This window comes from Culex quinquefasciatus, chromosome 2, assembly GCF_015732765.1.
Source record: "Culex quinquefasciatus strain JHB chromosome 2, VPISU_Cqui_1.0_pri_paternal, whole genome shotgun sequence".
NCBI lineage: Eukaryota > Metazoa > Arthropoda > Insecta > Diptera > Culicidae > Culex > Culex quinquefasciatus.
Window position 1 is genome coordinate 101192246 of NC_051862.1, and position 15780 is coordinate 101208025.

The 15780-nt window shown below is 40.2% G+C and overlaps 1 protein-coding gene across 7 annotated transcripts in view; it reads right to left on the reverse strand.

Moving 5' to 3' along the window:
* The window catches only part of LOC6045837 (dystrophin, isoforms A/C/F/G/H), a 170685-nt gene that overhangs the window by 138979 nt on the left and 15926 nt on the right, over window positions 1-15780 (reverse strand). For 3 of the 7 annotated variants that reach the window (XM_038252467.1, XM_038252466.1, XM_038252470.1), the window contains exons 1-4: window positions 7297-7400; window positions 5637-5791; window positions 4990-5253; window positions 1607-4924 (exon numbers count right to left, since the gene is read on the reverse strand). In XM_038252467.1, the coding sequence (XP_038108395.1) occupies window positions 1607-4924; window positions 4990-5253; window positions 5637-5791; window positions 7297-7333 (3774 nt within the window). In that variant the 5' untranslated portion in view covers window positions 7334-7400. Of the gene's footprint in view, window positions 1-1606; window positions 4925-4989; window positions 5254-5636; window positions 5792-7296; window positions 7402-15780 lie in introns of those variants that run through there. The other 4 variants (XM_038252468.1, XM_038252469.1, XM_038252471.1 and 1 more) reach the window with 3 other exon arrangements.

Sequence of the window (15780 nt, forward strand, 5' to 3'; positions counted from 1 at the left end):
GAAAGTTTGATTTAAGCGAAATATTTGCAGTTTTCAATTTTTAAAAATAGTGACCATGAGTGACCATTTCTAAAAATATATTTTTGAAAGTTCTGAAAATTTGCTATAAAATTGTCTAAGAGACATTGAAGATTGGACCTTTGGTTGCTGAGATACAGCGGCTTAAAGAAAAAGAAACACGAAAATTGAAGTTTTCTAAGTCTCACCCAAACAGCCCACCATTTTCTAATGACGATATCTCAGCAATTAATGGTCCGATTTTTAATGTTAATACATGAAACAATCGTGAAATTTTCCGATCTCTTCGAAAAAAATATTTTGAAAATTTTAAAGTCAAGACTAACATTTTAAAAGGGCCAAACATTGAATATTACGCCCATTTAAAATGCTAGTCTTGGCTTAAAAATTTTCATAATATTTTTTTCGGAAAGATCGGAAAATTTCACGAATGTTTCATATATTAACATTGAAAATCGGACCATTAGTTGTTGAGATATCGTCATTAGAAAATGGTGGGCTGTTTGGGTGAGACTTAGAAAACTTCAATTTTCTTGTTTCTTTTTCTTTAAGCCGCTGTATCTCAGCAACCAAAGGGCCAATCTTCAATGTCTCTTAGACAATTTTATAGCAAATTTTCTGAACTTTTCAAAAAATATATTTTTAGAAATGGTCACTCATGGTCACTATTTTTAAAAATTGAAAAACTGCAAATATTTCGCTAAAATCAAACTTTCGGTGGCTATATCTAGAAAACGGAGCCCTTTATCAAAAAATATGTAAAGTACTTTTCGATTGCAAATTCAATTTTGCATTAAAAATAATGTCAAACTTGTTTTTGCATGAAACTTCAATTTTTCCAAAATCACTATTTTTTCAAAAATTCATAACTCGGCGGCAGATTTTTTGACCATGTTTCTCTATGGCTCAAAAGTTGCGGATTTTTGTCCCCTAAAACATATCAAAAAATCTCGAAAATAAAAAAATAAGTATTTTGGGAAATTGAGTTTTAGTGAAAAAAAAGTTGATAAAACAATCCTCAAATTTTTTCCGTGTACCTATTTTTTTTCAATAGTCCTCAACAATACCTACAACTTTGCCGAAGACACCAAATTGATCAGAAAATTCACTCAAAAGTTACAGCTGTTTGAATATTTACATACCATTTTTGTATGGACAGCTGCCTAAATTGTATGGAGACTTGTATGGGTGAACCAATGACACAAAATAGCATATTTGGTCATAGGGAAGGCCCCCACAAAGTTTGAGTCAAATCAAAAAATACAAAAAATAAAAATGGTCGAAATCGGCCGATTTCGTAGAGAGTTGCTCATGGGTAAGAGGTGAGCCATCCAAGGTATTCAAAGTCAAAGCTCCAGGCCCTGTCACAACCAATCAAGCTCATATGTGGGATTTGGACTCAGTACACCTAGGCGATTATGCCCTGTAAATCGCGCAAAAATCGACCATTTTGTTCCATCCTAGTAGGTAACCAATACAAAAATAAATGTTATCGGATCAATCATGCGTCTCCATCACATACAGTGATCAAACTTTGATGGAGTCGTATGGTTGTTATCTGAAAACAATTAGTGTCGAAATATTCTACCTCGTTCCATCGGGCATTCAGCTTTGTGAACTTTTTTGCCAAATGTGACGCTTTGTTATCCGCCTTGCTCTGAATCATTTCGTCGATTTGCAGCAAAATCTCATTGCCAGCCTCATTCAGCTCACGAAACTTGGCGGTCTGCTGTTCACAGGTTTCTTTGAGCGCACAAAACTTCGACTTTATCTGGTAGAGCTCGTTCAAATTGTTGATTTCTGAGTTTAAATTTTTCGGTGTATTCTTTTCCAAGTCGTTTAACCACAGTTCAGTTTCGTGCACCTTCGTTAGTATAGATTCAGATATGCTCGTGATTTGTGTTAGTTTGGAATAGTTGTTTTTATAAAATGCGTTTACTTTCTCGTGCTGCTCAACAAGAATTTGTATTTTTCTGTGCAGTTCAGTTTTAAACTCAGATTCACACTTTTCAAACACAGTTTCAGCGAAATTTTTAATACTTATTATATCAATGTCAATTTTCTTCAACTCTGTTGCATGCTTTACGTATTCGACATTTTTCAGTTGAAGCGTTTTTATTTCTCCTGGGATGAAAATCTCTTCTTGCAAGCCGAGCTCAATTTGAGCCAAGTTTTGCAGAATGCTTTTATGCTCAGCATAAAAGTGGTTCATGTTTTCAATCACTATGTTTTGCTTGATAATAGTATCATTTAAGGCTTGTGGAATATTTCTCCAGCTCGTTACGAGTTCCGTGAATCTTCCATCGATCGAAAGCCTAGAAGCCAAGTCGTCATACCCTTCTTCACGCAATTTTGTATAAACTGCTTTAACGGAATGAAGTGCTTCTAAATTTTGATGCGTGTGCTCAATATCGCTGTACACAACAATTTGACGTTCTGCCTGGTCAATAAGCGCTTGCATTTTTTGAATATTTTCATCCGAGCTTCGAAAACTGCTTTTGTCGATTATTATCTGATAAATGGCATTCTTCATGTCCACCCAGCTTGCATAAAATTGATCAAAATCGGCCTTTGTTGCTTGGGATTTTGCGTCTGGATGTTTCAGCTTTTGACGACTCTCCTCAATATCGTTGGCAATTGAGTTCATGCTTAGCAGACGCTTTTCAAGCTCATCAACTGTGGACATTGTTGCGTGCTGCTGGTACCAATCACGTGTGTCTGCCAGCGAAAGCTTAAATCTCGTCAAATCATTGCTCAACTTTTCTTCAGCAAGTATCTGTTCCCACTGAACGTTGAATGTAGTTACTTTTTGTTCTATCGAATACAAAAGTGATCCCAGCTCATTCAGTTGCTGGCTCTCAATTTCCAAGTTAACGTTGCACATCCTTTCACATTCGGACAACTTTTGTCTTGCGAAATTGTGCTCTTCGTTACAGGTCTTCACACAGTTTTCCACCTCTTTCAACAGCAATCGATCCTTCATCTGAAATCTCTCAAATCGATCCAGTCTTGAAACACAATTATCCAGTGAACTCCGCAGTCCAAACATACACTCGTTCAACTGCACTACTCCTTCGGGTTGTTCAATTTTACGTTTCTTTTCCGACTGTGGAAGGTAATATTCGGAACTGTCCAAATTATCAACTTCCGGTACGGGTTTATCGACTTCTGTTTCCTCAGAGATCTTTATTTGAAAATCTTCCCACGAATTTGGCTTTACTAGGCTGCCGATGTTTGAAACTGGGGGTATCTGAAACCCCATGTTTTCAACCCGAGCACTCTGGGCTTGAATAATCTGGATAAGGGCGTCGCACATGTCTGTTAGATGTTCAACTTTTGTCAAAATGTTTAACGATGAATAACCTTCGTCATCTAGTTCCTGGGCAACGCTTTCTAGCTCTCGTAAACTTTTACCAAGCATGTTGATATCATTCTTGCAATATTGCAGGCAACTTATGCGCTCCATCATGGCACCCATCTCGGCCGACTCGTAGGACTCCATCTTTTTCAAGTTTTGCTCTCGGCAATCAATCCAACGACAAATTACTCTGTATCGCTCCGAAAGTTTCGTCCAGCGCTGGCTTAAACTTTGCAGTTTATCCCAACGGTTACCGATCCACTTGAGCAAATGCGACCAACGCTCTTCGAGAGCCGATAGTTTGTCCTCCAAATCACTGAAGCTTTCGGAATCAATGATAATTACCAAATTACTTAAACTTTCTACAAGAATTTCCTGTTTTTCCATATCATGCTGTAATCGTTTATGTTCCTCAAGCTGCACTTTCAGCTCGACGGGTGTCGGACCAATATTTTGCATGTGAGAAATCCTTTCTTCCGTCATCCTCAGGAAGTTACTCAACTCATCAATCTTTTGCATTTGGAGTGTGGCCAATCGTTTATGAATTTGCGCCTGTCTTTCTAAAGAATTTACACGTAACATTTCCCAACGTTCATTCAGCAGAAACAGCTGATGTTTGATTTCATTTTGCCCCTCTAGATCCAATCCATTGGATTGCGATTCGCTTATCAGTCTCGTGCCTTCGTCGAGAGCGCCACAAACGAAAGTTTGATACTCTAACAGTTTCTTCATAAACTCCTCGTGACTGTGGAATTGCTGTTTGGCCTCGGCCAAATCGTTGGAATCGACTACTTCTTTTGAGAAAAAATCTTCCGCCTCAAGCAGCATGGTCAACACTTCTTCGACGGCTATCTGATATCCACTAAATTCAGTCGAAAAATTTGTCGCCGTTGAAACTGGACGCGATGTTTTTGACTCCCAACCTTCAACTTTTTCTCCTAGTACAACCGAATCAGTAAGTTTAAAATTGGAACTGAATGATTCAGTATGCTCTATGGATCTCACAATGGGCATACTTTTTGGAATTGTTATTTTGTTATCACGATTAAAGTTTCGCAAATCGTCAATTGATTTCGCCAAAGATACATTCTCCAAGTGGGTATCATTGCCAGGATGGTTCACTTCACCCTCGTGTGTGGTTGAGACATTGTTTTGCTCATGAACGTTGTTGTTTCTCAGGTTATCATCGGTATCTGTTGCATCGTCCATTTCTTTTTCACTAAGGAGTTGAATTTCCTCCAAACTTTCGGCATGTTGTGCCAAATGTTGTACACTCTGTTGGCGAGCGATTTTCCTCGAATCTATGGCATTATACAAGCACATCACGTACATGAGAATAGATTTTTTGTCCGGTTTGCTGGTATTCACATCTTCCGGATCCAACAGCTGCTCTATGTTGAGATGATGATACGCCAAATCAAATGCCATACGAAGCCTTGCAATGGGATGCTTCTTCAGTGCCTCTTGTAAATTTATCGCTTCGATCACCTCCGAAAGTATAACCAGAAAGGCCGACCCATCGGACCAACTGGTGGAAAAATCATTAACCTACAAAAAAGAATACCGTTAAGTTGAAAGTTGTAAGCTTTTGAAACATCTTCATACCAACATACCTTTATGCCATATTTATCCGCCAACTGCCGAGCCCAAACCAAAAGAGACTTTTCAATGCCGCTTTTAGCTTGGGAATTAACGAGTTTCTGTCCATCGAACGTCAGCGCAATCAACCATATCAGTCCTAGTGTTAATTTAGCATTTCCCGAGTTGATGTCATCACTGGATATGTTAACAAGCTTAACTCCACATTCTTGCAGAACATTAAGTGCCTTATTCAGGTTGTTGATCTGGTGTACACGCATGGATCCTTTCTCGCGTTTCTGAGGAAAGATTTTTAAAATTATATTTTTGTTTTACTGCTCGATAAAATAAATTCTATGATCTGCCCTGGAATATATTTTTACAGAAACTAAATACAATGCGTTTCCCCTAAAACGTTAGGTACATTTAGAAGATCGTGGTATTGCCATTTAGATTGTTGATTAATATTTAAGATACCCCAACAAAATTAAAATCAATGTCAATGGCAACACATTTATTTACTCGGGAAGAATTGTGCTACCCAAAGCTAGATCAATCGAAATAATAAAATTTTCGCCCGAAATAAGAGCCAAATTTCAGGTATTCTTGATATGGATTTTTTTAACGTTGCGCCTCAACAAAATTTATATACACACATTTAACACAAAAATATTTAACTTACATAGCGTTGGTTAGTCAGCACTTCCAGAAGTGACAACAACTTATGCCCATCCTTAAGATCTTCGAAAAGGTCATTGATAGGCGGTGTGCCAGATTTTGCCAGATATCCGTTGATCCATTTAGTAAATGTCTTCTTCTGTATGTCTTGTCGCTCATCTGGAAGTATAAAAATGGGTAGGGATAAATTAAAAATTGAAATTCGTCACAAAATTAAAAGTGTACATCACAGAGAATAAAGTGATGACATGTAGAGTGACAATATGATGTACTAACATTTGCAATTTGCATTTAGTTTTAGTGCCGTTACGTCGAAGATTTGAATCTTACAGTGGTGTAGAACTTGTGACGTCATAGTTAAAGGTACAGGAAAAATGCGTGACTGGGGGAGGGTGGAGGTCTTAAATACCGTCAGTGGGGGTGACTATGGGTCAAAAAACGAAACACCTCTCGAAATTTCTTAATAACAAAAACAATTTAAATAACATCGAAAATCTTTTAACGTAGATTTGTTCTTAGATAGTTTACTAACATTTTCCCAAAATATGGTCGATTTTGATGAACACTACCTTAAATGCCAATTGTTTGAAAATTGACCCAATCTCACCCCTTAGAGGGTGACATTGGGTCAAATGAAACTAAAATGATGCTGAAATACAAAGATATGGTAAAACAAGTCATCCAACAGCGTTTCTTGTTCGAGGGAATCGTATTGACACGCTACAATGTTTGAAGTGGAGATTTTCAAACACTTGGATAGTTTTCGAGCAATTCTAACAAAAATATTAGAAAAATGATTTTTCGAGAGGTCATTTTGGCCAAAAACGTACCCCAACTTTAGACATCTGCCAAAATAACAGGATATGTTCTAGGAACGAATTTTTTTCAGCGAAGTCATCTTAAGATGTCCCCTACACAACCCTTTTAACAGAATTCAGTTTCATTGAAAAGAATCTGAGAAATGGTAAAATCCGTAAAAAATCACTTTGACCCAATCTCACCCCCTAGACCCAATGTCACCCCCACTGACGGTACTAAATAATCTTTGGACATAAAATTTTTAATACGAAGACGAAATTTTAATACATTATAGCTATCAACTACCAATAATAGAAATGTTTTATTATCCAAGGCTTAGAAGTATTTTAAATTAAACGACAAGTTACATAATGGTTATTGGAATTTTTTGTAGGAAAATAATATTTTTAATGTTTTTTTTTTTATCAAATGATTCAACTTTGCTAAATTGCATACTATAATTATTGTTAAACAAAGTGACGACTTTGCTAGACCATCTTGAAGTTATGGAAAGTTTAGGACATGGTCTTTTTGTAAAAAATATATTTATTTTAATTAGTCCTTTGCTTTTGCATTTGCTTAATTGGGCATTAAATACGAAACTATAAACACCATTATAAATAAAACAGTTTACCCTATCGCCCCTAACTGCCGATGCCAGTGTATAGTGTTTGAATCATATGATAATGTATAATTAATGAATTTCAAGCAATTAAATTAGAAACATAAAGCAAAAGCAATCATTTAGTCGATAAATGCGGGGAATGATATTGCAGCATCGTTCACAGTACTTTTCAGTCGATGATCTAGCTAGTGTATAACAAGCTTACCAACTACACAAAAAATAACTTAAATACTTTACTCACAACTCAGGACTTGCAGAATGCTGTCGATGTGTGCCATATTTTTAAAGTAGGGCTACTTTTTTGCATTTACACTTTTAAATTGTAGGTTCCTCCAACCAAAATCATTCACATCGAAGAACAAGATTAATCAACCGTGCGAGGCTGCGTCTGTTTTTGTATTACGTTATCAGTACATGCCGTGAGCGTTTGTGCTCTACAGTACGAATGTGAAGAGTGTTACTAAAAAAATGAGATTTGTGCTATTCATAAAGGGAAAAAGGCGACGCAAAGTAACAAAGATAGATTTTCTCAGCTCATCGTTGTTTTGATCTTACGAATCAAGTTTCTTTTTATTATCTGAGCTCTCCTAAAGAACGTGAGGTGAAATTGAAATTTGGTGCGAAGATGAGAACGAATCGTTTGTCAATAAACGTAATCGCGCTCTCAACGAGAGAGATAGCCATCGGTTGGTGTTGCACGTGTTGTTTGCAAGCGGTGCGTTTTCACAGTATTTTTAAAACGTCTGTAAGGTGGAGAAGGTAAATACACCAACGAGTTCGGTTGTATCCTTAAAGGTTGAGTTGTTTGATCTTTAGATACAGATGATCAACCCATCACGCAGCGTGTACGTCCGTACACGATTCTCAGAGTGATGTATATTTAAAAAAAAAACTTTACTTAATCCACCTGTTGAAAATTGGAGGAAGCTCACAGTCTTTTAATAAGAATTTTATATCGCAGTTTTGTAAGATCATCAACCTTTAACATTCAAGAAAAAGGGTTCCAAAATACAATGTACACCAGGGTGGCTGCCGGAAAGATCTTTCAAAAACTATTTCATAATTACCGTCATCTGGGGTGAATTGGGACAGCTGTTTTAGCCGTGATACTGCACAATATTCGTCATTATAATGGATTCGGATTATCATCAGAGCAATCAACATAGTGCGTTGTTGCAGGCCAAGTGCGAATGATGCTGATGATACCTCTTCAGTTGACGCTCAGGCGAGGAACATCCTGGAAGGAGCGTCACTGACTACGTCCGTAGTCCTGTAAGATCATACTTGATCAAGACAGTATAGCTCTGGTTCCTTGCAAGTGTCCTATTTTCTTACCTCCACGTTGGCTTGGTTTTCATGATGACCTAGCTGGTGGCCTGTGGAAACGGATCGTAAACCTTTGACCAAAGTCAAAGTCGAGACGGCTAAAAGAAAGGGGCGCGACAATGTGGGAAAGGGAAGTAATTTGTGATTGTAGACGGTATTGTTTTGATTCGTAGTATGTTGAGTCAACTGCTATGGATGTACCTGAAACATCGCACAACGGGGTTTCTCTTCTCTTCATTCTCAGCTACCACCTATCTTCTGTTTATTTTGTTTCTTTGATTTTCTAACGCGGCTTCTGTTTACTATCCTCTATTTGATTTCGATTTTACTCATTTGATTCTCTTATTTCTCAACGCTTTTTCACTCTATTTTACCAATTGATGCTGCTGTAACATACTTTCTGCTTTCCTTAATTTGGCAGCGATGTCAATTTTGTTATCATCTGCCTTTTCTTTATTTATCTATTTGAATAATTTTTCATTTGCCCTATAAATTGCCCTCAATACAATCTAAGCTTGTTTGTTACCTCTATTTATTAATTATTGTTAATTTATTTATCTACTTCATAAATTACTATCTTTCTTTTACTATTGATTCTTCAAATAGTATATTTCTTTCACTGTCCATTGTTTTCAATCTTCACCTTTTCTTCAAACAAATGAGGTTCGAGCCCTTACTCATTTTTGGAGTGATCAAAGAATTAACACAAATATTACTATTGTACTTTTGAAAACTTTTATAAAATGCTTAGGACCAAAAGTTGTAACAAAACACCGCGACAAAAGAAATAGCAACATAAAAACACGACTCAACACTAGGAAAGATTTCAGGAGAAAACAAAACACAGTAAAATAACAACTAGTTTTTGAATTCAAACTAAAAATAAAACAGTTTTTGCTTTAATGAAAGTTGATAGGCACACTATAAATGGTTAGGCGCTTATACTTACATCAAACCCTACTATAGGTTAGGTTTTCGGCTTTTCGGTCTTGGCGGGAAAATTCGAAACAACGCTTATTTTCTCGTATCCAACGTTTCAACCCTCTATGGGGTCTTCTTCAGGGAATTAAGAAGGATTGTTTCTCGTCCAGTGTAGTTTTAGTCAAAGTGTAAACTGTCGTTAGTGTCGTTTGTTGTTTCTGATTGGTATTCATCCGGGTAATCTGGATAAAACCAACGGTCAATTTGGACAGTGGAACCCGAGCTTGTTCCACTGTCCAAATTGACCGTTGGTTTTATCCAGATTACCCGGATGAATACCAATCAGAAACAACAAACGACACTAACGACAGTTTACACTTTGACTAAAACTACACTGGACGAGAAACAATCCTTCTTAATTCCCTGAAGAAGACCCCATAGAGGGTTGAAACGTTGGATACGAGAAAATAAGCGTTGTTTCGAATTTTCCCGCCAAGACCGAAAAGCCGAAAACCTAACCTATAATTTGTGATCCGGTCGATAGGAAGCACTCATCAAACCCTACGTAATGTACCACCCCCGGCCGAGTTAAAATGCGTAACCGGAAAAGAAGGTGTGCATGCCTGGCACGAACACTCAAAGCGTGTTCTAGCGTGCTGCTCGTACTGACTCAGAGCAAGGGTGAGATGTAGGTGTAAGGGCAGTGCGTGTTCGTCGGGAACCTGGTGCATAAGATCGGTCAAGGCCCGTTCTTACACTGAAAATTGCGAATTGCGAATTGCGAATTGCAATCAACATAGTGCGTTGTTTTCCAAATCCAAAGCTTCTAATTGCTCCAAAAACTGCTATCCCTATTCAGACGGTAGTGCTAATTCACCCAATTGACGGTTTAACATTATAATATTTGAAGTACTTCATCAACATTTAGAATGAAATACCCTGAAAAAAAAACGAAGTAGACTTTATAACTCTCGGCCACTATTGCTAGTACCAACCACTAGTGTCTTCCCTTTAACCACAAGGACTTCGCCGCCCTGGGCTCCTAAGTGTTTGAGTACGGCACGGAGCGACGGCGCCGGATACCCCCATATTTACGCTTAGAATTTTAGAGCGCCCGCCGCGGGATTCGAACCAACAACCTCTGGATTGTGAGTCCAGCGCGGTCCGATTGATCCACACGTACGGGACAAAAAAAATAAAAACCCATGATAATGGCTAATTTGCCTTTATGATAGGATTCCCTAACGTTTTTTGTCAATTGAGTCAATAAAACAATATTTGTTCTAAATAAAGGCTCTAGATCAGAAACAAGCTTAAACTAGACTAGGACTCACAATCCATAAGTCGTCAGAGGCGGATGGGAGCTTAAGTTTAAAAAGATGTTGGGATTGCCTCACCGTTTGAAGCCTTCGGACACCTAGTTTCGAATAGGAATCCCACAATATGAAACGCCAAGGTAATGCTATAGAGCGATTTGATTTGATTTAAACAAAAATGTTAGTACATCGATTTACACATTTGAAGCCTTTAAGTGCTCTAAAACTGCTGTTCCAATTAAGAATTTTGTTCCGATTCACCCTAGTTGGTGATACTTTATATATTATGATTCAATTTGGTGACGATTTTCCTATTCTTTGTCAGTAATCAATGATTGTAATCAAATCAAGATCATATTCATGAAATTAGATAAATTTTGAGGCAAATTTGTTTTAGTACTGTTCTTTAAACTTCTGCATTCCTAGGGGGTTATAGACGGATTTTTAATTTCTAAAAGCTAAAAATAACCAGTACTTAGTACCGTAAACGGAGCTAACTTTGATAGCCCGGGGTGACATTGATATAAATTTGATTTGGCCTCTATTTTTGATACATCCAATATAACAGTCACATTTTTGCATATATGTTCGATAATAAGATATCCCTTAATGCTTACGGGACCGTGGTGTAGGGGTAAGCGTGATTGCCTCTCACCCAGTCGGCCTGGGTTCGATCCCAGACGGTCCCGGTGGCATTTTTCGAGACGAGATTTGTCTGATCACGCCTTCCGTCGGAAGGGAAGTAAATGTTGGTCCCGGACTAACCTAAAAGGTTAGGTCGTTAGCTCAGTCCAGGTGTAGGAGTCGTCTCCCTGGGTCCTGTCTCGGTGGAGTCGCTGGTAGGCAGTTGGACTAACAATCCAAAGGTCGTCAGTTCGAATCCCGGGGTGGATGGAAGCTAAAGTGTAAAAAGAGGTTTGCAATTGCCTCAACAATCAAGCCTTCGAACACCTAGTTTCGAGTAGGAATCTCGCAATCGAGAACGCCAAGGCAATGCTGTAGAGCGAATAATTTGATTTTTTTTCTTAATGCTTACATACTCAAAATTCTCAAGAATGTTTAGATATTAATTTATCCAGAAGGATCTCTAGATACACGGAAAAAAATCAATACTCGAAATCGTGAAATTAATTCACGAATGTGAGAACCACGAAGGAATATATTCATGTTTATAGTGCAAATGCACCATACTCATGAATAAATTCCTTCGTGGTTCTCACATTCGTGAACATAATTCACGATTACGGGAATGTTTTTTTTTCTGTGTATCCATCAAAGTTGAGTCGGAATAAATACATGATGTACCCAAAGTACCAAAACAAGAGCAATTTCTTTTGTCAGAATCGAGAATTTGGTCAAAAAATTAGTATTCATTCAACAACCATAAATGTAGTACGAAATTGTGGTTTGGTTGAGCGTTTAGCAGAATTCATTACTGTGAATACAAAGAGACGAGTTGTTCCTTTTAATTCCGCTATATATATTAGAGTGTAACAAAAATGACTTTTTGGCGGGCATTCAAGGGTTTGTTCCGGTGGGCATACTAAGCCCAAATCCAAAATATGAGCTTGATTGGACGTAACAGGAGCTGGCGCTCCGCCCTTCAATTTTAAATGGGATTTAACCCGTAAAAAAAGATTTTTTCAAAAATGTCACTTTTTGAGGCATTTTGGCCACTGAAGCGTTTATTTTCAACATCATTGGCGTGTAGGCCAGATCCTTGCGCATCTGTTGGTGTATATAACATTGAAATTTGGAGCACCCTGGAGCTCGGTACAGGCCTTCAAAGTTTGGCAATTTTTCGAAAAATCGTCCCCGACAAAAAAGATATGCGTCGCGCCTCGCGACGCTCTAGACGCCATTTGATTTTGCCATTTGAATCAGCTCCTGTTACGTCCAATCAAGCTCATATTTTGGATTTGGGCTTAGTATGCCCACCGGAACAAACCCTTGAATGCCCGCCAAAAAGTCATTTTTGTTACATCCTAATATATATATTTTTTTAATATCTTGACAGACACGTATTTCGTCTACTACTTGCAGACTTCATCAGTGTTCTGTTCTCGACTAGTCTATTAAAAAAATATATATAGCGGAATTAAAAGGAACAACTCGTCTCTTTGTATTCACAGTAGTACGAAAATTATTTTAAATGAATGAATGAATGAATGAATAATTCTCATACCCGCCGGCAGCTTGGTCCAGTTCACAGGTGTTCGCTTGATCAAACAGTTCGTCATCTTATGTTCAGTAATCTGTACACTAGGGGAAAAATGATCTCCTACTCCACAAGCGTAAAACGGTTTATTGGGTTATTTTAAGCATCTTCAAGCAAATTTTGAGCGAAATTGGTTCAGATTAACCCATTGATACCCGAGCCTAAAATTGGTGAAAAAAATGTTTTTCATACAGAAATGACTTTTTGATTCGCTAATACCTTTTTTGGTTCGAGTTTTACAGCTTTGGTATGATCTACAAAGTTGTTGTTGCGAGCACACCGTGCCGACTGCGCTGACTGCGCCGACCGTGCCCTTCGGAATATCGCCCAAACGCGACCCAGCAAAAAGACTATAGTAAGATCGGTCACGTTGACAATGTCACGCTGACACCGTAGGTAGAGATAGAGACAAAACAAGAATTTACATTATCATTCCTCAATTAGACACTGGAAGGAAATTACTGATTTAATTTGCGGTAACTTAAAATTATATATTATTTGAAGCTAAAGTTAACTTATTTAGTATTTAGATTTAAGTGATTTGATTATCAGCTCCATCCGTCGTCTTCTGAAGAATTGACTCTGTTTGTGACAGATTTGAACTAGGAGACTAAATGTGAGTAGAAAATTGAATTCTGTTGGGCAAAACATTAATTGGACTAAATACATCTTTCAGCTTCGAGCTACACTGCTTAAAAAAGCGTTTGCTAAAGATCCTCCGAAAACTTATTTGTCGTCGCGAACAAAAACTCGAAGATTTACATACGATGGCCTCGAATCCCCGCAAGTCGTTCGTTCGCCAGACACGCTCGATGACGCGCGCGGCTCAAGAAGCAGCTAACCTCCAAATTGGAGACGCTCGAGATGATGCAGCGAAACCGTTCGAGCCGTCTGTCGTCGAACCCGAGCGAGGAGATGATCAGGATTGAGCTGGATGTACCCGGCCCAACAACGCCGAGCTGTACATGGTACGGTGTGAAGAGTGCGAGCTGTACTTCCACTTCTCGTGCGCGAACGTCACCACCGCAACCGTCAATCAGCCGCCTTTTGTGTGCCGTACTTGCGTGCCCTTTCGGCCAAGATCTGCCCGTTCATCGGGCTCCCATGTGATCAGTACTCGTTCGGCACGAATTGCCCTAGAACTGCAGCAGATGGAGGAGCACTTCCGGATCCAAGAAGCGCTCACGAAGGAACGACTCGCACAGTTGGAGCGACAGTACCTGTACAGCTCGAAGAAGTACGCGCTTCTTCGGGAACAGGAAGAAGAAGATGGGGGACGTAGTGTCCGTAGCAGAGACAGCCGCGCTTCGACGAGCAGGGTTGAGAAGTGGATCAATGCTTAGGCTGAGACCGGGAACACCGGTCCAGGCGTCAACAAGGAGACGACCGAGTCTGACGATCACGTCCAGCCACTGAGTTAGGACAAGGCCGATAGTCTGCACGTGAAGTTCACGTCTACTCCGCTCGCTTCGCCAAATGCTTCGTTCAACGAATCGCCGTACGTTTCCCTCTCCATTTCCTCCCTATTGCCGGACAGTCTCGAGAAAAGCATCGAAAAATCGATCTCTGAGGGACCCAAGGACCCTGGACAGACCGCGGCTGAAATTCCACCCAGCGAGGTTCTAGAACCACCTACCAACATGGAAAGCATCCTCAAACTGCTGCAAATCTCACTGGGGAAGCCACAGAACACCGGTGCTATCCCGAAGATTCTCAAAGTCACCTCGACCGCTTTCGAGGAGTGGCGAAACAGCATGCAGCGGAAGGATCTCGACCCGATTCCAGAAGAGCTAAGCGAAGAGACGAAGAAAAACGAGCAAAACTTGCTTGTGCCCCTTCAGCAGCTCGAGGATCAGCGCGCTGAGGACCAGCAGTTGCAGCGCCAGCGGGAAGAGCAGCTCAAACGCAAGCTGCAGCAGCAAGAACGTGAGCAAGCGAAGCAGAAGCAAGAACTGCAGCGCCGACTTCAGCAGGTTGAAGCAGAGCAGAAGGAAGAAATGCAGCGTTTACTGCAGGAGCAACAACGCGAACTGGCCGAGCAGAAGCGGGAGCTGAAACAGCGTCTCAAGGAGCAGAAGCAACAGCATGCCAAGCAGCAAGAAGAGCTTGACCGTTTGCGAGAGCTCGAGAGGCTGCAAAAGCTGGCAGAATCTCGGGACAAGAACCACTCGTCGGCGGCGGGCCGCAACGGCACGGTCGAAAACAACAAAAGCCGATCAACAGAAAGCATCCGATCAAAAACAACATCTGTACCACGCGTTGACGATGTCCTGCCACCTCCATCTAACGAGCGATCTCGCGCCTCTGCAAACTTGGCAGTTCTTCCGTAAGGAGCTTTCGATCTTCATCATCAAGGTCGTCTACTTTGACAACACCGTCGGTCGTACCTTCCGTTGAGTCATTCCTCTCTCTCATGCCGCCGCTGCCGGCACCGCCTCCGTACCAAGGACCAACTTCGCAGCAGATTGCTGCACGTCAGGTGGTCAACAAGGAGCTCCCAGTTTTCACAGGAAATCCGGTTGACTGGCCGATCTTTATCAGCAGTTATAACCACTCTACGCTGACGTGCGGATACACCGACAACGAGAACCTGTTGCGACTGCAGCGTGCGATTCAGGGGAGGGCGAGAGAAGAAGTGAGCAGCCTGCTCCTCAGTCCGTCGACGATACCGCAATTGCTGACCTCTTTGAAGCTGCTGTACGGACGACCGGAGCAGATCGTTCACACAATGATCGAGAAAGTACGCGCGACCCCCGCGCCAAGAGCGGACAAGTTTTTCGGTCTAGTGGTCCACAATCTCTGTGGGCATTTGAAGGCTATTGGCATGGAGAAGCACCTGTCGAACCCCATTTTGCTGCACGAGCTCGTTTCCAAGTTGCCTTAAAACGTAATGTTCAACTGGGCACTCTACCAGGAGCAACTGCCAGAAGTGGACCTCAACGTG